Source organism: Podarcis filfolensis (genome assembly GCF_964270895.1).
Source record: "Podarcis filfolensis genome assembly, chromosome: 2".
In the NCBI taxonomy this organism is placed as follows: domain Eukaryota; kingdom Metazoa; phylum Chordata; class Lepidosauria; order Squamata; family Lacertidae; genus Podarcis; species Podarcis filfolensis.
In genome coordinates, this window is record NC_139605.1 from 10218585 (window position 1) to 10244605 (window position 26021).

Here is a 26021-nt window from a genome sequence, read left to right on the forward strand (position 1 = left end):
AAACTGGACTTACAAATGCAATTGTTGGAGGCTGAGAAAGCAAACAAGGGTAGCAAAATTGTGCCCTTACACCTCAATAAGTTTGATGGGGACAGTCAGAGATACTCCAGCTTCCGCACAGAGGTGCTATACACGTTGGAGCTGAGGAAAAATGACTTTAAATCAGACCAAGAGAAAGTTGCATTTGTGATCGCACATCTCGAGAAAAGTGCGAAAGATTGGGTGATTCCTTTGATGGCTGGGAATCACGCTGCCCTGAGGAGCGTGAAGGACTTTATAGATATGATGGACGCTGTGTTCCTGAGTACCTTGCATACTAAGATCACGTCACAACAGCTCCTGAGCTTGAAGCAGGGGAGCAGGCCAGTAAGAGTTTACTCGGCTCAGTTTGCTACGTTAATACATCAGCTGCAGTGGGCTATGGACTCTCCTCCGGTAGAAGCGATCTTTGGGGGGGCGGGTTTGAATGCAGAGGTGCAGGATCAGCTTGCCAGGATGCCAGAACCCTCTAACTTTGATGAACTAGTGAGAATCTGCCTCCAGATTGGTTTAAGGGAGGAGGCAGGAAGAAAGGCTGCAGCCGGGAGAAATTGGCGCGAAAGCCGCATTCCAGAGATTCCAGAGCGCAAAATTGGCGGCGGGCCCAGAAAGAATGGGGAGGAGCCGATTTGAACTGGGAGCTGTGCGCGCCAAAACCACTTCGACCGTTAGCGCAACGGCAAAGGAGGAGAGGAGGGACTGGAAGGAGACTAGGAAGTGTTTCCTATGCAGCCAGCCTGGAGATATTGCCAAAAACTGTCCAAAACGTCGCGCCTGGGAGTCCTTGTCAGGCGCAGAAGTGAAGGAGGGTAACGGAATACAGGAGCAGGACCAGGGAAACGAGACAGCCTGACTGGAAGTGGAGACCCCCAGCCGGGAAAGGAAGAACTAAGAGGTCTCTGAGCCGGTGCTCCAGTCCCTGGAATCACTTTGGAAGTGAAACTACAACTCCCAAATGGGCGCCATCTGACTGTTCACGCATTAATTGACTCTGGGGCATCTGCCGATTTTTTTGACATTGATTTGGCTCTGGAGGAGAGACTGGCATTAATTCCTTTAGATTTTCCCTTACAGGTCCAAACGATCGATGGAAGGCCCCTGGTGGTGGGAGATGTCGCGTACCAGACCCGGCCTATGAGAATGGACGTGGACCGCCATACTGAGACACTGTCTTTCCATGTGACTAAGCTGAGTGGCCACCCCGTGGTATTGGGCTTGAGTTGGTTGGCCAAGCATGATCCTGCCGTAGCTTGGCACCAAAGATTGCTCACGTTTGCTTCGGCCCACTGTCTTCAGAATTGTTTGGGAAGAAAAAGGGAGGATCCGATCGGAGTCCGGGGAGCTAAGGTGGGAGAGGAAGGGGTTCACATGGGGGAAGTGAACATACCTCATTACTATGCTGCCTACAAGGACGTGTTTAGTGAGGAGGCGGCAGACAAGCTGCCCCCCCACAGAGAGTATGATTGCAAGATAGACTTGGTGCCAGAGGCCTGTTAGGATATTTCCGTTCCACCTTAAAAGGGAGCAGGATGTTTGTGTCACAGCCTGCGTTATGTTGTGTCGTTGCTTTTGGGGGTCAAAGACGTCCGGGGGTCCGGCACACTTCTCTTGCGCAGCTCTGGTCTTCCCCCTGGGACCTTTGACTCAGCAGAGCGTAAAACACAGCGGAACAGAAGCAGGAACGTTCTTCGTGTGAAGGCAATAACTCAGGCTGAAACGCAGCAGTCTCCTTATCTTAAAGTCTTTATTCCTTAGCAAAACACAACATCTATAAATCTCCTGGCGACAGTTTGCACATGGCTGTTTCTCTCTCGGAGCAAACACGCACACTGTGTTTCTCTCTCTCTCTCAGAGAAACTGACCACTCCCAGTGTTCTAAACACGCCTCTCGGAATGTGAAGCGTCACTCAGAACTTCTTAACCCTGTAAGTTCTGACTCTCTCTTCGTTCCTTCTTCTTGCCTGAGCAGCCGGAGCAGGCGGTCATGGTTTCTTTGTTCTGACCAACGCTGAATAAACTGTAAATATGCTCTCCTGCTGTGCATCTTTCGCTGTGTGAATTCTGCTGATAGAGTGTGCACCAGCCTAAGAATGTGGCAATGTTTTCTTGAGGCTTCGTGTCGCTATTTGCTGATACTGCGTGACTACGTGAGATCGATGGAACGTCCGGCAGCCAGCTTGGGGGCTCAGATGGCCTTTGTCTCCCTGGCAGTATCCCAACAACAGGTTTCGGGCCCAGATTCACGGCACTTACAGGAGAGTAAGACTGCGTCAGACTGCTGAAAGATATGTGTTGGAAAAGCGAAAGCAGAGGCTTTTCTGAATGCCGCGGCAAAAGTCTTTGAAGTCCGGCAAGACTAATTGGCCTGGGAGCCGAGCCAGAGGCATCGTGATTAATGGGCTGCCGAGATAAGACGTCTTTGAAGGCATAAAGGCTCACGTAAAAAGCTGGAATGGAGTTGTTCCAAGCTTCTGAGGCCACTGAGTGCCCGAAGTTAAATCGGCACAATTATCAGACCTGGGCAAAATGGTGTGAGAGTTTGCTGCGTCAGTTTGGAGTCTGGCATACTGTGTCTGAAGCCACTCCAGTTCCTTGGACAGAGAAATGGAGTGCCCAGAATTCGAGGGCCATAGTCTTGTCCGTCTCTCTGGAGGAATTAAACACGCTAGCTCGAAATACGACTGCACGTGACATATGGAATGCTTTGAAAGCTGCCCATCTGCCAATCATCCCAGCCCAGAGTTTGAATGCATCGGAGGTCCTGGCTGTTTCCCAGAATGCGAGTGAATGCAGGGATGCTGAGGGCACCGGTTGCAAGCTGCAGGGGGAGCAGACTGTCATCCCAGGCAGCATTCCAGCCTCCAGGGGGAGCCAAGGAGTCGGCAGCTGAGAGCTCTGTTTCTGGTGAGAACCAAGGTCAAAGCCTTTGCAGAGGCCGGAAGGCCAGATGTAAACAGAGCAAGATGCTTGCAGCTGGCCAGAAGCAGAGGGAGGGTGAAGAAACCACGCCAGTGGAAAACAAGGCTTTGTTTGCTGGCACAGCTTCACCAAAGGCTAAAGGCAAGTCTGATGGCCCGAAGCAGAAGGGGGGTGGAAAGCCCACGCCAGTGGACAACAAGGTTTTGTTTGCTGGCACAGCTTCACCAAAGGCTAAAGGCACGTCTGATGGCAAGGAGCAGGGGGGCAAGTTGCAAAAGCCCACGCCAGTGGAAAACAAGGTTTTGTTTGCTGGCACAGCTTCACCAAAGGCTAAAGGCACGTCTGATGGCCAGGAGCAGGGGGGCAAGTTGCAAAAGCCCACGCCAGTGGAAAACAAGGTTTTGTTTGCTGGCACAGCTTCACCAAAGGCTAAAGGCAAGCTGCAAAAGGCCACGCCGGTGGGAAACAAGGCCAAGGCCAGGTTTGTTGTGGATTCAGGGTGCACCCGCCATCTTGCGAAGGACCGCCATCTGTTTATTTCCTTCAAGCCTCAAGATGTTGAGATCCACCTGGCAGATGGAAGGACTTTGCAAGCTGCAGGAGTTGGGACTGTGAAACTTGCAAGTCTGCATACTACCATCAGAGATGTACTTTTTGTTCCAGGAGCTGCGGGCAATTTGCTTAGTGTCCCACAGCTTACTGGGCGTGGTTTTGAGGTTTCCTTCAAGAGGAGCGTCTGTGTCATCAGGAAAGGCAAAGAGGACATTTTGCATGCAAAGTTTATGGATGGATTGTTCTGTATAACTTATGATGACAATGGTGCTGTTATATCTGATGCTGATTCTTGTTGTGTTGCACAAACTAACAAGGTTCTTCATGCAGGATGTATTCACGATGCACATCGAAGATTTTGTCACATGTCTTGGCAAGCGCTGGCCAAGATGCCTGGGTTGGTTGAAGGTTTGAACATCAAACCCTCTAAGTTTCACATGAAATGTGTATCTTGTGCAGAGAACAAGGTGAAGGTTGCTCCAAAAGGCAAGGAGTCTAGCAGGCAGGCTTCCAAACCCTACCAGCTAGTTCACGCAGACCTGATAGGTCCTCTTGCGCCCTCCTTGGGAGGAGCAAGGTACTTCATGGTTCTAATTGATTCTTTTTCTAGGTACATTCGTGTGTTTATGCTCAAGCAGAAATCGCAAGCATTTCCTAGGTTCAAGGCATTCTGTGATTGGTTGGAGAATGCTCACAGTAAACGTATCGGCTGTCTGTTTAATGATCGAGGCGGGGAATTCACTTCTCAGCAGTTTGAAGCTTTCCTGACTGAGAAGGGAATCCAGCATGACTTGTCAACGCCTAGATCGCCATGGATGAATGGGCTTGCGGAGCGAGCAAATCAAATGTTGCTGCAAGGAATGAAAACCTTGTTGCATGATGCAAACCTCCCTGAGAAGTTTTGGGGGGAGGCTTTGGCGAATTTTGTTTACACTTTTAATCGCAGACTGTCATCACCTATTGGCTGCACTCCCTACGAGAAGATGTTTGGTAAGAAACCTAACGTCAAGCACATGAGAATCTTTGGTTCTGACATGTGGGTACACACCCCACAAAGCAACAAGCTTGGGAAGCGTGGGGCACATGGTTTGTTCATGGGGTACGAAAAAGGTGCATACAGGGTATGGATGACTAACTCTAAATCCATAAAGTTCACAAGGAGTGTTGAGTACAATCCTAAGTGGGGGGGAAATGTAGGAATTTTCCAGTGTTACCCAGAGGAGGATGAAGGTGATGTGAAGAAAGTAGATCATGCTGAGAAAGCTGAGGAAACTGAGGATGATGATGATGATGATGATCATGATCAGAGTTCGGATTCCAGTTCAGTGGGCGGCGCTGCTGCTGGTGTCAGTGACAGTGATGACACAGCAGACTACAAGAGCGCAAAGGCCTCATTCAGACCATCTGATGCGTCTGACAATGAACTGGAAGAACCACTGTTCACCATTGGTCACTTTTCTCCTAAGAAGGAGGAGATGAGTCCAGAAGACTTGCGTCTAGTTTGCAGGTCTGAAAGGGCGACCAAAGGCAGACCTCCGAAGAGATTTGCTGATGAGTTTGCTAAGACAGCAACTGCTGTTCTTAGTAGCTCAGAGAAGGTGTGGGAACCTTCAAGCTTCAAAGAGGTTCAGGAGTTAACCTCTAAAGATGCTGAGCCTTGGCTTAATGCCATGAAGGCTGAAGTTGATTCCTTGAATAGGAACCAAACTTGGGAGCTGGTACCGGTAGTCCCAGGGATGAGACTGGTTGGCAGCAAATGGGTCTTCAAGGCCAAGACAGACCAGAATGGCAAGGTTGTCAGACACAAAGCCAGATTGGTTGCCAGAGGTTTTTCACAGGTACCAGGACAGGATTACCACGAGACCTACTCGCCCACCGTCAAATATGAGAGCGTTCGGCTGATGCTCAAGATAGCTGCAGAGGAGAAACTGCATGTTTCACATCATGACATTAATACAGCTTTTTTGTACGGGATTTTGGGGGAGGAACTGTACATGCTTCCACCTGATGGAATGCAGATACAGAAGGGAACGGTCTGTAAACTGCGGAAATCCTTATATAGTCTCAAGCAGAGTGCCAGGTGTTGGAACACAAAACTCACTGAGATGTTGCTTTCTCTAGGTTTTCACCGGGACAAAGCTGATCCGTGTGTGTCAAGGAGGAGGGGCAAAACAAACTGTATTGTTTATGTTTTGTTGATGATCTTCTGATTTTTTGGAAGAATCAGGCTTTTTACCAAAGCACCCTAGCTCAGCTGAAGGAGCACTTTGACAGGAAGGATCTTGGTGAGGTATCCAACTATCTTTCTCTGCAGGTGGAGAGAGACCAAGCAGGTAATTTTCTGGTACACCAAACACAGAAAATTACTGATGTATTAACCAGGTTGAATTTGGTTGATACAAACCCAGCAGACACACCGATGGTGACAGGTTACCAGGTAGATAGTACTGCTGAAGCGTTTTCTGACACAATGCTGTACAGATGCATTCTAGGCAAGTTGAATTTCATTGCTAGATGTTCAAGACCTGACATAGCTGTAAGCACTAACCTGCTTAGCAGACATGCTAACTGTTGATTCAAGCCAGCAGAGCCAGCGAAGTCCAGAGGAAAATTGGCCACCCTCCAGGTGCCCGGCTTGAATCCTTGTTGACCTCCCTGGCTGCATTCTCCAGCAGGATCAAGGCGAGGTCTCTTCGGCGATCCTTTTCAACGTGAAAATAACACACCATTCCTCCCCCTCCCATCACCAGGGAGGGGAAAGAGACAGACAGAAATATATTTACATACTTTTATTCCTGTCTTTCCAGCAGTACAGAGAAAACAAGTCTGTACCCTCTCATCCCAACTGCAGAGAGAAAATAACTCCACCCATGTACTTCCAGTACAGGGTAATGTGCCACTCTGAGCTAACATCCGGTGCTCAGTACACTGTCTCTTGTTCCCACGGTATAGTCTCATAACATCCACATCCTGTTTACCATTCCAGCCACCTGGAGCTCGCTTCTGCATTGCTCCTTTTTCGTAACATCCTCCCCCAAAAGAATCAATGCGTGTTGCGGCAAGCAAAGCGTGATCCAGAGAAGAAAACAAACAGTTGTTATACACATAACACTCCCCTGTTGTTTCAGTTCCACCCTTGAAACTCCCCGCCACTGGTTTCCCCAGTGTACCTCTCTGGTTGTCTGGTTTCCAAGGAATGAGTGCATCTGCACTACCTTGGCTAGCAACTCTCTGTTGTGTCTTTGTCTCTGACTTAGACACAGCTCCAACCTGTCCTCGGTTGTTTACAACAGCAACACATGCAACAGCTAAGTTAGCAAACTCTTTTGAGTACCTCTTGGGTGGTTGACCCTTTGTAACTCTCTCAGACCTACGTATGAGGTGCTGATCCTCTCTGCTCACTGGTCCAGTCTCAGGACTCTTTGGAGAACCAGTTCCAATGGTAAACAGTGGTTCATCCTTCAGTTGTGAAGGCCTATCCATTGTGTGAGATTTCCTCTCAATGACTGTGACAGAGCTCTGCGAGCTATCACTGTCACTCTCAGTACCACTGTAATCTGTAAAATCATCATCATCTGAATCGTCCTCAGTGGGAAATGTGTGTACTATCACTCTCTCCTGTTCAGGGGCACTCTCTAGAAATTTTGTGAGAATCACCTGACCAGATTCAGACAAAATTACTCTGTAGAGACCCTTTTCATAACCCACAAAAATGCCTCTGGCATTCTTTACTCCACCTGGAGCTTCTGTCCTCACATGAGACCCAAAAACCTTGAAATGGGCAACAGAAGGTTTTCTGTGGAACAGTTTCTCAAAAGGAGAACTTCCCAACTCTTTTGAAACCTTTCTCATCTTCGTATAACAATACGACATTAGAGACTCCGCCCAGAACTCGTGTGGCAGATGTGAACTAAGCAATTGCGCATTCATCCCCTTTTGCAATTCTCTGTTCACCCGTACACAGACACCCCTGTTCCACGCTTCTTCTGAAACAGCAACTTTGTGTCTTATCCCCTTTTTCTGCAGGAACCTCTGGAAATCCTGTAAAAGAAAAATCTGCTTCTCATCTGTGAATAGACAATCAATGTTAGCATCATGCATATTCTTAACCTTGTCACAAAACTCCTGAAACCTCTCCAAGGCTTCATGTGGCTTTCTCAACACATTAATCCAGACAAAGTTAGAGAAATGATCCACACACACAAGATAATATCTTGCATTGCCTCTAGATGGTTCTAGAGGACCAATCACATCAGCATACACCCACTGAAATGCTCTGTTGACCCCAGTCTTCTTCTTGCTCACACCTGCAAGAGAAACTTGGTTAGACACAGATGAATTACATTCCATGTAATCACTTTGTGCAAAAGTCAACAAATACAGTCCATCTTTCTGTTTGGCAGAAAGATATAACTCTCCATCTTTGTAGATCTTGCAGCTCTCAGCATCATAGGACAGTCTCAGTCCTTTCTTTGCAATCTGCGAAACACTCAGCAGATTGAACTTCAACTCAGGAACCAAGTAAACATTGTTTACAGTCAAGTTCAGACTCTTAAGATAGACAGTCCCTACGCCGGTCGCTTCCAGCTCCTGACCGTTGGCCTGTTTCACAGCGAAGCTTTGCTTCTTAAACGTTGAAAAGAGTTCTCTGTGTGGGGACATATGGACGGTCGCTCCAGTGTCAATAACAAACGAGTTCCCAACATCTGGCGTGGTTCCTTTCGCCATCAAAGCCTTTGCAGGTTTCACCATAGGCTTGGTATGACCTTTGCCTGACGCCTCAGGCTTTGCTGAGCGGCCCTTAGCTCCTTTTGGCTGGCGTGGCTTCTTACAGTTCCGCTGAAGATGCCCAGCCTGTCCACAATTGTAACACTGGACAACGCACAAAGCTACAGCTTCCTCTCTAGTAGCCTCATCGGTGGGGGAATTAGAACTCCGTTCCTCCCTCCCCCTGTCCTTATCTTCCAGTGCAGCATGCCGGCTGTGTCCATCCAGAACCACGGCACTCAGGGGAGGTGGATAGGATAACGCTCCCCCCTTCCTGGCATTCATGCTGAATCCAAGTCTGTGCTTTCACTTTCTCAAGCCAGTAAACTCCAAAAGTTCTCTTCTGGGCTGTTTACTGCTTCACTGGCAGGCAAACCTTTGGGCTGTTTTCAAAATCCATGCACAGCTGTGCAGAATTCAAAACAATTCCACTTCCCAGGCTCTTTTTGAGCCATTCAGTAACTTTCCAAGTACTGGCGGTCGTTGCCTAGCAACCTGCTCAGGACGGGAATTCTTATCTAACCACAAGAATTCCTGGTATGCAAGCCTTTCTTTCAGAGCTGTTTTTCTTAAATGCAGCTCTTTCGTGAACAGAGAATAATCCTTTCTGTGTTCACTCTCTTTAGCCCGAAATTCAGCATACCTTTTTGGCTCCGTTGCCTGGAAATACACTCCTCTCGGTGTCCAGCTGTCTGTTCTGTTCAGCTTCTGGCTGCAGGCAGACGCTTTCTTTATCTCCTTAGGTGCAGAGGATGGCAACGATTCGTCAACCTCTCACCACTCATGCTGATTCTCATAGATCTTTAGCCATCGGCATTGCTACCAGATGTTGATTCAAGCCAGCAGAGCCAGCGAAGTCCAGAGGAAAATTGGCCACCCTCCAGGTGCCCGGCTTGAATCCTTGTTGACCTCCCTGGCTGCATTCTCCAGCAGGATCAAGGCGAGGTCTCTTCGGCGATCCTTTTCAACGTGAAAAGAACACACCATTCCTCCCCCTCCCATCACCAGGGAGGGGAAAGAGACAGACAGAAATATATTTACATACTTTTATTCCTGTCTTTCCAGCAGTACAGAGAAAACAAGTCTGTACCCTCTCATCCCAACTGCAGAGAGAAAATAACTCCACCCATGTACTTCCAGTACAGGGTAATGTGCCACTCTGAGCTAACATCCGGTGCTCAGTACACTGTCTCTTGTTCCCACGGTATAGTCTCATAACATCCACATCCTGTTTACCATTCCAGCCACCTGGAGCTCGCTTCTGCATTGCTCCTTTTTCGTAACACTAACAATCCTACTGTTCAGGATTGGAAAGCTCTGAAGCGCATAGCCCGGTATTTGAAAGGGACTTTGCACTAAGGCTGAGGTTCACCAGTCAGAAGACTGGAGGTCTTGAAATCTTTGCAGATGCAAGTTTTGGAAGTGACACCACGGATGGTACAAGCACTTCTGGAGTATGCTACATGTACAACCACTGCCTGTTTGACTGGTTGTGCAGGAAGCAGACGACAGTGAGCCTAAGTTCCTGTGAAGCAGAACTCAATGCTCTGTCATTTTCACTCATGGATTGTGAATGGTTGATGCAACTGTTTAAGGACATCGGGGTTTCTATGAAATGTCCTATACAAGTGTATCAAGACAATAGATCTTGTTTGGCTTTGCTGAACTCGGAGAGTTGCAAGTAAAGGACCAAGTACTTGCAGATTAAGCTACATTGTTCAAGAGAGTGTATTCAGAAAGGACTCATTCAGGTGTCCTACATGCCAGGAAATGAAATTCCTGCTGATCTGTTGTCTAAGGTTGTTAACAGAGAACAACTTAAGGTTTACGTACAAATGTTGCAATTGGGTTGAACCACAGGTACTACAGGTTACACGGAAAGGGGGAGGATGTTAGGATATTTCCGTTCCACCTTAAAAGGGAGCAGGATGTTTGTGTCACAGCCTGCGTATTTCCTGTTCACAGCATGTTTATGTTGTCAGTTGCTTTCGTTTTCTTCTTGTTGCCTGAGCAGCCGGAGCAGGCGGTCATGGTTTCTTTGTTCTGACCAACGCTGAATAAACTGTAAATATGCTCTCCTGCTGTGCATCTTTTGCTGTGTGAATTCTGCTGATAGAGTGTGCACAGGCCTAAGAATGTGGCAATGTTTTCTGAGGCTTCGTGTCGCTATTTGCTGATACTGCGTGACTACGGGAGATCGATGGAACGTCCGGCAGCCGGCTTGGGGGCTCAGATGGATTTTGTCTCCCTGGCAGTATCCCAACAAAACCTTCAACCAACCCAGGCATCTTGGCCAGAGCTTGCCAAGACAGGTGACAAAATCTTCGATGTGCATCGTGAATGCATCCTGCATGAAGAACCTTGTTAGTTTGTGCAACACAAGAATCAACATTTGATATAACAGCAACAGCACTGTCATCATAAGTTATACAGAATAAGCCATCCATAAACTTTGCATGCAAAATGTCCTCTTTCCCTTTTCTGATGACACAGACGGTCCTCTTGAAGGAAATCTTAAAACCACGCCCAGTAAGCTGTGGGACACTAAGCAAATTGTCCGCAGCTCCTGGAACAAAAAGTACATCTCTGATGGTAGTATGCAGACTTGCAAGTTTCACAGTCCCAACTCCTGCAACTTGCAAAGTCCTTCCATCAGCCAGGTGGATCTCACTATCTTGAGGTGTGAAGGAGATAAACAGATGGCGATCCTTTGAAACATGGCGACTGGCACCAGAGTCCATAACAAACCTGGCCTTGGCCTTTAGAGCAGGTTTGCTGGGAAACAAAACCTTGTTTTCCACTGGCGTGGGCTTTTGCAACTTGCCCCCCTGCTCCTGGCCATCAGACGTGCCTTTAGCCTTTGGTGAAGCTGTGCCAGCAAACAAAGCCTTGTTTTTCACTGGCGTGGGCTTTCCACCCCCCTTCTGCTTCGGGCCATCTGCAGGCATCTTGCTTTGTTTATTTCCAGTCTTTGGACAAAACTTCTGAGTATGACCTTGGTTCTCACGAGAAACAGAGCTCTCAGCTGCCAACTCCTTGGCTCCCCCTGGAGGCTGGAATGCTGCCTGGGATGACGTGACAGTCTGCTCCCCCTGCAGCTTGCAACCGGTGCCCTCAGCATCCCTGCATTCACTCGCATTCTGGGAAACAGCCAGGACCTCCGATGCATTCAAACTCTGGGCTGGGATGATTGGCAGATGGGCAGCTTTCAAAGCATTCCATATGTCACGTGCAGTCGTATTTCTAGCTAGCGTCTTTAATTCCTCCAGAGAGACCTTAAAAGGGAGCAGGATGTTTGTGTCACAGCCTGCGTATTTCCTGTCTCACAGGATGTTTATGTTGTGTCGTTGCTTTCGTTCCTTCTTCTTGCCTGAGCAGCCGGAGCAGGCGGTCATGGTTTCTTTGTTCTGACCAACGCTGAATAAACTGTAAATATGCTCTCCTGCTGTGCATCTTTCGCTGTGTGAATTCTGCTGATAGAGTGTGCACCAGCCTAAGAATGTGGCAATGTTTTCTTGAGGCTTCGTGTCGCTATTTGCTGATACTGCGTGACTACGGGAGATCGATGGAACGTCCGGCAGCCGGCTTGGGGGCTCAGATGGACTTTGTCTCCCTGGCAGTATCCCAACAGGGCCACACTACCCCCTGGGAAGCTTTATTCTATGTCAGAGGCAGAAATGCAAGCTTTGAGGGAGTTTTTGGACGAAAACTTAAAAAGGGGGTTTATTAGGGAATCCACTGCAGCAGGGGGTTCCCCAGGTTTTTTTGTAAGCAAGAAAAACACTGATAGGCTTTGGCTGGTGTGTGACTTTCGGCGGCTTAACAGTGTAACGGTACCTATAGCCTACCCATTACCAAAGATAGGGGATTTATTGACGAAGGTCAGGACTGGGAAAATCTTCACGAAGTTGGATCTGAGGGGGGCTTATAATCTGATCAGAATCCGAGAAGGGGATGAGTGGAAAACCACATTCTACACCCTATTTGGGTCATATGAGTTCTTAGTCATGCCCTATGGCTTACAGGCGGGGACGGCCACGTTTCAATCATTTATACAGCACGTATTGTGGTCACTGCTGTACAAGAACTGTGTTTGTCATTTAGATGATGTACTCGTCTTTTCAGAAACTGAGAAAGAGCATGTGAAGCACGTTATAGAGGTATTGGAGAGGCTGAAAAGGCATAAGTTGTATGCCAAGTTAGAGAAGTGCCAGTTCCACGTGAGAGAAGTGGAATTTTTGGGATACCACCTCTCTACTGAGGGTATACACATGGAAAAGAGTAAGGTGCAAAGTGTGTTAGAATGGAAGCCGCCCAGAACAAAAAAAGATGTGCAAAGGTTCGTAGGCTTCAGTAATTATTATAGAAATTTTATACCTAATTACGCGCAGATCACGGCCCCCATAACCGATTGCCTGAGAGGTAAGAAGGCTTTCCATTGGACTCTTGAGGCACAGGCCTCCTTTGAGAAATTAAAGAAGGTGTTTGCCTCAGAAGAATATTTGATACATGTGGAGCCAGGAAAACCCATGCGGGTCGAAACAGACGCCTCTGACAGAGCCGTGGGGGCCATACTACTACAGGAGGATCAAAAAAAGAACTGGAGGCCCTGTGCCTTTTATTCTAGGAAGCTAAGTCGTACTGAACAGAATTACACGATCTTTGATAAGGAACTTTTGGCTATAGTGGAGTCGTTCCAAGTTTGGAAGCACTTCCTAGCAGGTGCACAGCAGCAGGTACAGGTTTATACAGACCACAAAAACCTAGAGTACTGGAGAAGGGCTAGGCTCCTGAATCAGAGACAAGTAAGATGGGCAGAGTTTCTGTCTTTGCTGGTTAAAAGAATGGATAAAACTTAAAAATACAAAACTGTTGGATTTAGAAGGATTTGATAACAGATTTGGGTGGCATGCGTACTTATGGCAAGGTAAGAAAGAGAGTCATAAATCGTTTGAAAACCACATCTTCCGGAAATAGTTAATCGAAGTATGGGACAGATATAAAAATCTTTTAGAAATGGGGGTTCCACACTGGTTATCCCCATTAGAGGTTATGGGAGTCAAGAAAATTAACATGAGAGGTAATTGGATTCCCTATGGAGATTTAGTAGTGAAAGAAGGAGAGAAATGGAGATTGAAGCCATACGAACAAGTAAAAGAATATGTATTTGACTGGTTGCACTACTATCAGATAAGTGATATGTTTAAAAAGGATGTGAAGGAAAAAGGTTATAAAGAAAAAGACTCGAAATTCCAAACGTTAACAATGATTGTAAGACAATCTCAAAAATGTATAAAATATTATTGGAGTGGCATACGATGGATGAGGTAGTTAAATCGGTAATGACTTACTGGGCCAGAGACCTAGGGTACAATATAGATTTGGAAGACTGGCAAAAAATATGGAATGAAAATTTGAAGTTTACAGCATGTACTACGTTAAAAGAAAATGTTATGAAAATGGTATACAGATGGTATATAACACCGGTTAAATTGGCAAAAATGTATAAAACCTGTTATAAGTGTTGGAAATGTAAAGAGAAAGAGGGTACCTTTATTCATATGTGGTGGGAGTGTAAGAAAGTGAAGGGGTTCTGGGAGATGATACATAATGAGTTAAAGAAAATGCTGAAATATAGCTTTGCAAAGAAACAAGAAGCCTTCTTACTGGTAATAACCAGAAACGAAATAAATAAGAGGGACTGTAAACTCTTTCAGTATGCAACAACAGTAGCGAGAATATTGATGGCCCAAAAATGGAAACAGGAAGAACTACCGACTCTGGAAGAATGGAGAATAAAACTAACGGACTATGCAGAACTGGATAAACTAACTGGGAAAATCAGATTTCAAAGAGATCACAAGTTCCTAGAGGACTGGGGAAAATTTAGAGAATATTTGAAGAGTGTATGTGAGGAACAAACAACGCTAGTGTGTTTTAAAGAAGCTTTGTGAAAAAAATAAGGAATATTGCAAGAATGTAAACGAGGACAGAAAGATTTTATCTAAAGGTGATACTATAATTAAGGAATGTGAAGGTAGAAATTTAATCACGGATGATTGTCAGAGGAGTTGAGGGAAGTTCAAAAAGCTAAAATATGTGATTTGGAAAATTGTATGATTGGAGTTATTGTGGAAAATTTAATAAAAAATTTATTAAAAAACAAACAAACTTCAAGATAGGGTATGTGCCAGGGGTGTAGAACGCAAGGGCAGATGCTTTATCCAGAAAATCAGAATACATGGAAGGGCAAGAGGCTCCCACAGATATGTGTTTAAACCGGAACAATGGCAATGCGCAGTCACCATAGTAAGGGAGCAAGAACTGCAAACACTCACAGAAAGGGAGGAGTATGCACAAAGGAAATTGTTAGAAATGAGGCAAAACGAAGGCAGAGGGGGGTGTTTTGAGGAGAGAGAGGGTTTACTTTATTACAAGGGGGTGCTGTATGTACCAGATGGGGAATTGAGGGCAAGAATTCTCAGGCAACATCATGACAACCCGACGGCAGGGCATTGTGGGCGCAATAAGACTATGTACTTGATTATTAAGGAATTCTGGTGGCCCAGAATTAAGGATGACGTAGCAGAGTACGTCAGGGGCTGTGCGGTTTGCCAAAGGGCAAAGGGACAAAGGACCGCGCCTGCAGGCTTGCTCCAACCTCTGCCCACACCTGATAGACCTTAGGAGATGGTCTCTATGGATTTTATCACAGACTTGCCGGTGTCTCAGAGGAAGACAGCCATTCCAGTAGTGGTGGACATGCTGACAAAGGTGGCACATTTCATACCCTGTACCAAAATGCCCTCGGCGCAAGAAACAGCCAAACTGTTTATAGACAATGTATTCAGGTTGCATGGGCTAGTTGCGAGATTAATAACAGACAGAGGAAGTCAATTTACTTCACGTTTCTGGAGGAAGTTAATGGAGTTATTGGAGGTAGAAGTAAATTTCACCTCAGCCAGACATCCCCAGACGAATGGGCAATCAGAAAGAGTGAACGCTATATTACAGCAATACTTGAGATGTTACGTAAGTCACCAACAAAATGACTGGGCTGAGAAATTAAGTTTGGCTGAATTTGCATATAATAATGCAGTGCACACCTCTACAGGGGTGTCGCCGTTCATGGCTAATTATGGGAGGCATCCCCGAGCATTCCCTGGAAGGGGAGAAAGTTTGTTGGTGCCTGCAGCAGAAGAGTTTGTAGAGGAAATGGAATTCCTACATAGGATGCTGAAGCAGGACCTGGAAAGAGCAAAAATAGAATACAAGAGAACGGCGGATGCCAGAAGGAGAGAGGGAGAGAGGATACAAGTGGGAGATAAGGTTTGGTTGTCGTCCAGGGGGTTATCATTTAAGGGAAGGTGTAAAAAGCTGGAACCCAGGAAGCTGGGACCATTCGAAGTAATTGAACAGATTAATCCGGTGTCATTCCTCTTACCAGAGAACATGAAAATACACCCCGTGATTCAAAGATCTTTACTATCACTGGGAGTTTGTTAAGAGGGAGATAGTAAAAGCACAACTTCAGGCAATACCAATGAGACGGAAACATGGAAGGTGCCTAAAGAAGCCAGGGTGGCTATCTAAAGAACTTTTAACTGAGTTAAGATTAAAAAAGGATGTGTACAAAAAATGGAAAAGGGGGGAAACCACCAAAGAGGAATTCAAACAAATAGCCAGCATGTGTAGACACAAAGTCAGAAAAGCTAAAGCACAGAATGAACTCAGGCTTGCTAGAGAGGTTAAAAGCAACAAAAAAGGCTTTTATGGGTATGTCCGTAGCAAAAGGAAGAACAAAGAAACAGTGGGGTCACTCAGAGGAGAAGATGGTGAAATGCAAACAGGGGACACAGAAAGGGCTGAACTCCTCAATGCCTTCTTTGCCTCAGTCTTCTCCGATAAAGAAAACAATGCCCGACCTGAAGAATTTGGAGCAAATGATTCAGCAGAGGAAATACAGCCCAGAATAACTAAGGAGATAGTACAAGAATACTTGGCTAGTCTAGATGTATTCAAGTCTCCAGGGCCAGATGAACTGCATCCAAGAGTATTAAAAGAACTGGCAGATGTGATTTCAGAACCACTGGCAGTCATCTTTGAGAATTCCTGGAGAACAGGCGAAGTCCCGGCAGACTGGAGGAGGGCAAATGTTGTCCCTATTTTCAAAAAGGGGAAAAGAGAGGACCCAAATAATTACCGCCCAGTCAGTCTGACATCAATACCAGGGAAGATTCTGGAGCAGATCATTAAGCAAACAATCTGTGAGCACCTAGAAAGGAATGCTGTGATCACCAATAGTCAGCATGGATTTCTGAAAAATAAGTCATGTCAGACTAACCTGATCTCGTTTTTTGACAGAATTACAAGCCTGGTAGATGAAGGGAACGCAGTGGATGTAGCCTACCTTGATTTCAGCAAGGCATTTGACAAGGTGCCCCATGATATTCTTGTAAAGAAGCTGGTAAAATGCGGTCTTGACTATGCTACCACTCAGTGGATTTGTAACTGGCTGACTGACCGAACCCAAAGGGTGCTCATCAATGGTTCCTCTTCATCCTGGAGAAGAGTGACTAGTGGGGTGCCACAGGGTTCTGTCTTGGGCCCGGTCTTATTCAACATCTTTATCAACGACTTGGATGATGGACTCAAGGGCATCCTGATCAAATTTGCAGATGACACCAAACTGGGAGGGGTGGTTAACACCCCAGAGGACAGGATCACACTTCAAAACGACCTTGACAGATTAGAGAACTGGGCCAAAACAAACAAGATGAATTTTAACAGGGAGAAATGTAAAGTATTGCACTTGGGCAAAAAAAATGAGAGGCACAAATACAAGATGGGGGACACCTGGCTTGAGAGCACCACATGTGAAAAGGATCTAGGAGTCTTGGTTGACCACAAACTTGACATGAGCCAACAGTGTGACGCGGCAGCTAAAAAAGCCAATGCAATTCTGGGCTGCATCAATAGGAGTATAGCATCTAGATCAAGGGAAGTAATAGTGCCACTGTATTCTGCTCTGGTCAGACCTCACCTGGAGTACTGTGGCCAGTTTTGGGCACCACAGTTCAAGAAGGACAGTGACAAACTGGAACGTGTCCAGAGGAGGGCAACCAAAATGGTCAAAGGCCTGGAAACGATGCCTTATGAGGAACGGCTAAGGGAGCTGGGCATGTTTAGCCTGGAGAAGAGGAGGTTAAGGGGTGATATGATAGCCATGTTCAAATATATAAAAGGATGTCACATAGAGGAGGGAGAAAGGTTGTTTTCTGCTGCTCCAGAGAAGCGGACACGGAGCAATGGATCCAAACTACAAGAAAGAAGATTCCACCTAAACATTAGGAAGAACTTCCTGACAGGAAGAGCTGTTCGACAGTGGAATTTGCTGCCAAGGATTGTGGTGGAGTCTCCTTCTTTGGAGGTCTTTAAGCAGAGGCTTGACAACCATATGTCAGGAGTGCTCTGATGGTGTTTACTGCTTGGCAGGGGGTTGGACTCGATGGCCCTTGTGGTCTATTCCAACTCTATGATTCTATAATCCTGCACACAGGTACCAGCAGGAGGCAAGGGGAAATCTTCCATCTCCAACAATGGTAGAGAATGGGGTGGAGGAGGAAACTGAAGAAATCTTGGATTCTAGGTGGTATAGAAATAGGTTGCAATACCTGGTGGCGTGGGAGGGCTGTCGGGAAACTGAGAACTCCTGGGAGCTGGCAGAATCCATTCACGCACCAGAATTGCAAAGGTCTTTCCATACAAGATACCCTCATAAACCTAGGCCACACGATTGGCAATTAAGAGAATTTTTTTAGCAAACTGACGAGGAAGAGGGAGATTTCTTCGGTTTTCAATCCTCAGAAGAAAGTGAGAGTGACGCGGAGGAGGAGGATCTTAGAAGAGGGGGTGATGTCATGGTATTGACGGAGAACGAAGGGGAGGAGGAGAGACGAGCAGACGAAGGGGGGCAGGAAGAGCCAGTGCAGGAAAGGGGGGAAAGCCAGGAGGAGGAAAGGCTCTCAGATGCTGGAGCAGAGCCTCAACCCCGCACAGGAAGTTCTGGCACGGATAGCGATGCAGTGCCAGTTCCATCTGCTCAGGAACATAGAGGGTTAAAGCGGAGGTGGCAGAGACATCAATTGAGAATGCCTCGCCTCTTCTGCTGGAAAAGGGGCGGACGGAAATCACTCCGGTAATCTGACTCACAGGATTTGGACGTGTAATTATGTGTGCTGCTTGTACATATGTAAAATAAAGGCTGTACGTATCTATGTATCTCTGAGTGAGCAGAAGCATTTCTTGCGAAGAGTATTCCCAAGCCATCACAGTGCCCAAAAATGCTCCAACTACCGCACAATTGCGCTCATTTCACACGCTAACAAGGTTATGCATTTTGAAGGGGCAGAGGAACCAGACACCAAATTGCAAACATGCACTGGATTATGGAGAAAGCTAGAGAGTTCCAGAAAGACATCTACTTCTGCTTCATTGACTATGCAAAAGCCTTTGACTGTGTTGACCACAGCAAACTATGGCAAGTTCTTAAAGAAATGGGAGTGCCTGATCACCTCATCTGTCTCCTGAGAAATCTCTATGTGGGACAAGAAGCTACAGTTAGAACTGGATATGGAACAACTGATTGGTTCAAAATTGGGAAAGGAGTACGACAAGGCTGTATATTGTCTCCCTGCTTATTTAACTTACATGCAGATTACATAATGTGAAAGGCCTGGCTGGATGAATCCCAAACTAGAATTAAGATTGGCAAAAGAAATATCAACAACCTCAGATATGAGGATGACACAACCTTGATGGCAGAAAGTGAGGAGGAATTAAAGAACCTTTTAATGACGGTGAAAGAGGAGAGCGCAAAATATGGTCTGAAGCTCAACATCAAAAAAACGATGAACATGGTGACTGGTCCCATCACCTCCTGGCAAATAGAAGGGGAAGAAATGGAGGCAGTGAGAGATTTTACTTTCTTGGGCTCCATGATCACTGCAGATGGTGACAGCAGTCACAAAATTAAAAGACTCCTGTTTCTTGGGAGAAAAGAAAGGACAAACCTAGACAGCATCCTAAAAAGCAGACACATCACCTTGCCAACAAAGGTCCATATAGTTAAAGCTATGGTTTTCCCAGTAATGATGTATGGAAGTGAGAGCTGGACCATAAAGAAGGCTGATCGCCGAAGAATTGATGCTTTTGAATTATGGTGCTGGAGGAGACTCTTGAGAGTCCCATGGACTGCAAGAAGATCAAACCTATCCATTCTGAAGGAAATCAGCCCTGAGTACTCACTGGAAGGACAGATCGTGAAGCTGAGGCTCCAATACTTTGGCCACCTCATGAGAAGAGACGACTCCCTGGAAAAGACCCTGATGTTGGGAAAGATGGAGGGCACAAGGAGAAGGGGACGACAGAGGACGAGATGGTTGGACAGTGTTCTCGAAGCTACCAGCATGAGTGTGACCAAACTGCGGGAGGCAGTGGAAGACAGGAGTGCCTGGCATGCTCTGGTCCATGGGTCCACGAAGAGTCGGAATGACTAAACGACTAAACAACAACAAGAAGAGCCTGCTGGATCAGGCAAAGTTCCACCTAGTCCAGCACCCTGTTCTCACAGAGGCCAACCAGATGCCTGAGGGAAACTGGCAAGCAGGATTGGAGCACAAGAGCCCTCTGCCCTCCTGTGCTTTTCAAGCTCTCCAAGTTGCTGGCCATCACCGTCTCCTGTAGGATGGATTCCATAGATGAACTATGCTTCTGTTTATTCATCTTTTGCAGTCCTTAAAGGCTGTAAAATGTATTATGGCCTAAGCTTTTGTGGGCTGCAGTCTGACAAAGTGGACTCTTGACCAGGAAACCTGATGCCACTATAAACTTGTGAGTCTCTTTGTTGACTTTGTGTACTTATTTTGAAATTTGTACAAAGGTTGTACCACAGTATCTCCATGTAAGCTTAGGGACGGACAAGATTATAGGGGCGCTATAAATTATTATCCCACTCATTCTAACACACAACCCCAGTCTGTAAGATTGGCAAGTTTACACAATTTGCTTCTTCTGATTCTTCTGCATTCACTTGTACCCGAGTAAATAATACTGACCACTGTTGGTCTTCATATACCCAATCCTATGGTGTAGAGCCTCCAGCCACAGGAACTGTGTATCCTGATATCGGGTCCTTTGTCCCTTAAGCCCACCAAACTGGGGAGGTGCATGCATTTATTGTATTTGATGCTGGTGGAATGTATCACTCTGACCCTATAACAAATAAAGTAATAGCAACAATTGAAATATACGAATTATAAATAACTATGGGAAGCATTTCCATTCCCCTTCACCCATTTTTCAGGACTGGTGTGCAACATCAATATCTTCAATTATTCCTGCCGTGGAAAAAACACCTAAGATTTCAAAGCCTGGAGGAAGAAAAGTTGCTTTGGAGAAGGCTTCACCTCTTCCTTCTTCCTGTCAGGAACTTCCTTCCATTTGTCTCCTCTCCATCTTTTCCTCTTTCTCCCTCCACCACCCATCTATCCCCGTCCCCATCTCCTCTCCCCTGGAACTCACCAGATTTCTCCAAGGGGCCTGGGAGGGAATGCTCAGAGGTTGTGGGGAGGGATGCGGGAGAGAGCCTGACCAGGTCAACCGTCCATCTTCCTCCTTCCATCCTGGCCAGGGTTGCAGGTTCAGTCTCAGCTAGGTTTGCAGGTTCAGCTTCCTGAGGAGCGCAGAATCCAGAGCCAGTTGCAGCTTCCTGGGAAGGAGGGAAGAAGAAGAAGCCAAGGGAGTCTCAGAGCCCCTGCAGGGATTCTCCTGCCCAAGACATTCTGCTGCCCCTGGAGAAGCCCCAATTGGGCACCCCCTTCCCAAAAGCCTCAACCCATTTTCCAACACCTTTGGCAATTTCTTTCACCTGCCTGTGCCACCTCACTTCCTAAGGCTGGCATGGTATGCACATTACAGGCCTGAGAGTAGATTCCTGGGAACTTAAGAGTTAATCTTCAAAGGACTGCTCTGAATACATGGGTGGCCCTTGCATGGAGAAGAAGCAAGCCCCTTGCTTGCATCTGGACTTCTGGGAAACGCAGTGGATCCGCCCACTGCTCCCTCTGCCCTCGCTGCCTCCTCCTCTGTCCTTCTGCCCTGCAAACACCCTTTGCTCTTGTTCCTCAGGGGAGAGAGGCAGGAAGAGCCTTCAGACCCATCCCTTTCCTCCTCTGCAGCCCAGTGAGAGGGGAAGGAGCTGCAGCGTCTGGTTCACTTCAGATACACACATGGTAAACACTGGGATTGTGAACGAACACGTCCTCTGCCTTCCATGCGGTGGGAGTGGGGGGGTTAAAAGTGGTGAGGAGACCCCCTCCCCTCCAGTCCTTTTGGGAAACAGGAGCTTTGATCAGGAGTAAACAAGTTAGATAGCAAGTTCACAAGAGAAGCACTTTGGAGCACTGCTTGCTCTTACTATGTGTTTGAACCTAGAGGACAAAATACACGTTTACACCACGTGGTATCTTAAAGTGGGCACTTCTTTAAAACCTATTTTTACTGCTATTCTTTCCAATTCTATACTGCCCTTCCTCCAAAGATCATAGGGCAGCATACAATAGAAAAACACAGAGATGCATAGCAGAGTAAGAAATAAAAACGACAACCCTCCCCCAATGCTGTTGTGAAGTCCATAGATTGTTTAATGAGCCAAACGCCTGGGAGAAGAGAAAGACTTTCGCCTGGTACCTAAGGAAGGAAGGAAGGAAGCCGGACACTGAGGCCCTCCTCCGAGGAGCCTTCTGCTGGGGTATAGATATTAAATTTAAATTAATACTATTAAGGCGATCCTGGCCAGCAATGCCCACCCCTCTTCCCTTTCCCGCCTCCTTCCCTGCAACTCCCTTTGCACCAGATCCATGCAGGAGGAAGCTTCTCCCCCCCCCCTTCAAGGCCCCCTTTAAGAAAACAGCTCCCTTTCCTCCCTTCTCTTCTCCCCGCCCGGATCTTGTGCAGGGCCGCCTCTCCCCGTCCCGGGGCTTCTCATCCTGGACCCCCTCGCAAAGCCCCTTCCCTCCTTCCCCGCCATTGGCTTTGCACTCACCCGACATCCTGGGCAGCGGGGGCGGGAATGGGAGCCCCCGCGTGGGAGGCAGGGAGTGAGGGCGCTTAATTAGGAGGCTTGATTAGGAAGAAGCCCCGCCTCCGCACAATGCAGCCCCGCTTCCCGCCTCCTCCCCTCCCTCCTTTGGAAGCCGGGAAATTATCTCTGCTGGTGAAGCCGGAAGTGGAGGCAACTCAGAGGAGGAAGGAGAAGATTCTCTCCACGTTCAGCCTCTTGTCTGTTATCTGATAATTGGGGGAAGGAAAACCTTGCAACACGCAACCAATGGGGAGACGAGGGTGGGAACGTGTGCATAGGGAATATAAACTCATTCTTTGCCCCAGCTGGACTGTGCCTGCTTTGGCTCCCAGCTTTTGCAAGAATATATTGTCCTCACTGCTTCACCAGTTTTGTTCAGATTGCATTATAAGGAACAAGTTCAAGGGTCTTGTTATAGGAAAATCCTTGGGCTCACCTGGATTACCAAACAAAGACACCAACCAGGAATATAGGAGCAAACAGCAGCCAGGAGGCCCGATCTTTATTTTTTAAAAAACTATTGCAACAGGACTTCCACCCACCACCAGGAAAGAAGCCCAGAACAAAGGATGGCTCCCACTTTGATCAGTTTTACAGAGATACCCACAACACCCCTAAAATTACATCATGGATACATTACAAATTACATCACAATTGGGGGGGCGTGTCTGGTGACAGAAACCTCAGCATCAGGGCTTGCCCCCACCCTTCGACTGACCTCCACCATACACTCATCAAGTGATGCAAAAGAGGTATTTACATGTCCCAGTTTCCCAGCCAAGTTAATCACACCCTTTTGTCTTGATCTGGGTTTGCTATTGTTTCTGGAATGGCTTACCTGTCCCGTACTCAGGTATCAGGATGCCAGAGATTATATCACTCAGGCAGAGGGGCTGCTGAGTACATGGGATCAAACTTTAGAGATTATGGCTGCCCTCACTCATGTCCCAAGCTCCTCCCTTGGCAGCCATTTCCTTCCTGAACAGAAGAACATTGGAATGGTGTAAATCCGACACTCAAGTGATTCTATATGAATTTCTGAAGTTTTCCCAGTGAGCCAGTGCATAGATACAGTGGTATCTCGGGTTACAGACACTTCAGGTTACAGACTCCGCTAACCCAGAAATAGTACCTCGGGTTAAGAACTTTGCTTCAGGATGAGAACAGAAATTGTGCTCCGACGGTGCAGCGGCCCTATTAGCTAAAGTGGTGCTTCAGGTTAAGAACGGACCTCCGGAACGAATTAAGTACTTAACCCGAGGTACCACTGTACATTTATCAGTGAATTGTTATGTGCAGCAGAGTCCCTTTGAATAGATAGGAAAAACTGTAATGAAGTGTTTTGTGGGGACATTTGCAGAAGTGATTGTGTTGATTTTGGTAGTAGGTGTGTGTGTGTGTGATGTCTGCTGAAGGGGCAACACTCTCTCTCTGGCTTATTGCACATTCATTACACACAGTGTCTTTTGCAGTGGCCTGTATTCTCCTCACAGACACAGAGACACAGGAACATTGAACAGGCACTTGCAGCAGCAGCAGCTGCCGGACAGACTGCCAAAGAATTCCTCACATGCAACCCCTCCCATGAATCTTTTGGGGGGAACCATGTACTTTCAATACGTGCTGAATGTACACTACGGATGTGAAATATTCTTCGTGGGAAGTACTGAAAAAAATAAAATTTTAATTTGTGAGGACAGAGGGGGAGTTCTATGCTTCATTTTCTGTCATGAAAAATAAAGCAATAAATTTAAGAAGCAACCCCTTTTTTCCAGTGCTTGCTTTTAAAGCAATAAAGATGCAGTTACTCACCATGGAATTTTTACAGTAAGTGCCATACTTTGAACAGTTGGGGAATGTTGTGGATGTTTGGGTACCCCCGGAAAAAAGCCCCACTTTTTTTTAAAGCACCATAATTGCACAGGGGGTGGAAGACGATTGGCTCTGTCCAGTTATACCTGTATGCAGCTGTTATACTAAAAATACTGCTCCCTTTCCCTTATGGAGTATCTAAAAGCCCATATAGAGTCCTTAAGTAGATTCTCTATCAGTAGGAGAAAATAACAGAGGCTGCTATGAGAATTATAAGGTCTAAGATATAAAATAAATGTTCATAAATGTACCAGCCAAACACATACAGAAATATATATAACAGACATTTAATTCCAGCAAGCTGGTCTCTGACCATAATAATAAATTATTATTATTATTATTATTATTATTAAAAACAGAGGCTGAAGGGAGAGTGAAGGGTTGCTCTCTGTATTTTGTACCTGAAGGGTTGCTATCAGTATTCTCTGTATTTTGTACCTAAGTAAATTCCTCTGTTAATCTTGCTTTGCAATTGCTAGCAAACAGCGGCGGTTTGCTAAATCTGTCTGAGGCCATTTCCTGTCCTGCCAGCTAGCAAAAAACCGCAATTGCAAGCTGGGAGCTACTTCCTCTTTGCAATTGCTTGAATTCTGCAAACCAGGAGCTGCTCTCTGCACATGCTCTCTGCTGCAGTAACGCAAGAGAGGAGCACATGAACAAGGGAAGGAGGTGGGCTTAGCTAGCCAGATAGCCATATGCCATATAAGGAAATAAGCTTAACCTTGCCAGCTGATTGGAGAATTTGAAGAGGTGGGAAGAGATGGGCAGACTCTCAGGTATAAAGATGCTTGTTTATTTGTATCTATGGGCCAGTGTTTTGGGAACGATCCCACTGGCCACCTCTGTGCACAGATTTCAATAAAACTTTTTTCTCCAAAGAAGAATCTTTCCTGGTGCTTTTTGCTCTCTCTTCGGTCCTGGGGACGCAGGCAAACGATTCCCTGGCAAGGATAAGGCTTCAGCCTTCATTTTGGTGCATTGGCCGGGAATCGCCCCACCCCAGGGGGCCGGGGAGGGCCAGGCCCGACCTCGGTGAACAGCCCCGGACCGGCGTTCGCGGCTCCAAGTGCGCACCCCTGCCTGTTCGTGGGGGGAGCCGGCCACACCGCTCCGGAGTGGAGACACCTGGTCGAGGGAGAAAAGAGGATGGCCGAAGGAGGGGTCTGCAGCGGAACAGGTAAGCCCTAAGGGAAAGGGCGTGGTAAGAAGCCTGATCAGCTTCACCTGGCCGTGAGCAGTAGAGTGCCGCCAGGAAAGGGGTCTGGCTGTGAGCAGTAGAGTGCCGCCAGAAAAGGAACAAAGGAACTGGCCGTGGCAATAAGGTGCCGCCCCGCCAGACAGGGACGGGAAAAGGGAAAAGGGGAAACAGAGGTGGCAGTAGAGTGCCGCCAGTAAGGTTGGGGAAAGGGGAAACAGAGGGAAAATTATTTTGGTGTGTTTTGTGTGTTGCATGTTGGAATTATATTGGGGTGTGTTTTGTATGTTGCATGTCAGATACTCCAGTGGCTGAATTGTCAAGTGTGGGCCGGGGCTTAGCGTCCCCTTGGCCGAGCGATTGCAGGGCTGTGCATTTCTTGGCAACGCGAGTTCGCTCAAGTCACAGTCTGTAGTGTGTGGAGTGTGAAAGGATCTTAAGCCCGGTTAGGAGCGGAGTATCTGAAAAATGGGGTCTGGGGCAAGCCAACGTAGTCCTCCGAAATGCTTTTTAACCAACTGGAAAGCAGCTACG

The 26021-nt window shown here is 46.9% G+C and overlaps 2 protein-coding genes across 2 annotated transcripts in view; both read right to left on the reverse strand.

Annotated features, from left to right (window-relative positions):
* Positions 1-22953, reverse strand: part of LOC310756648 (uncharacterized protein) — a 51327-nt gene extending 28374 nt beyond the window's left edge. Inside the window, exon 1 of the mRNA XM_083601141.1 lies at positions 22939-22953. The gene's annotated coding sequence lies outside the window, so the exon portion shown is untranslated. The remainder of the gene's footprint in view (positions 1-22938) is intronic.
* Positions 1-26021, reverse strand: part of LOC310756655 (uncharacterized protein) — an 87727-nt gene that overhangs the window by 14850 nt on the left and 46856 nt on the right. The window contains exon 3 of the mRNA XM_083601159.1: positions 20860-21046. Coding sequence (XP_083457285.1) covers positions 20860-21046 — 187 coding nt within the window. The remainder of the gene's footprint in view (positions 1-20859; positions 21047-26021) is intronic.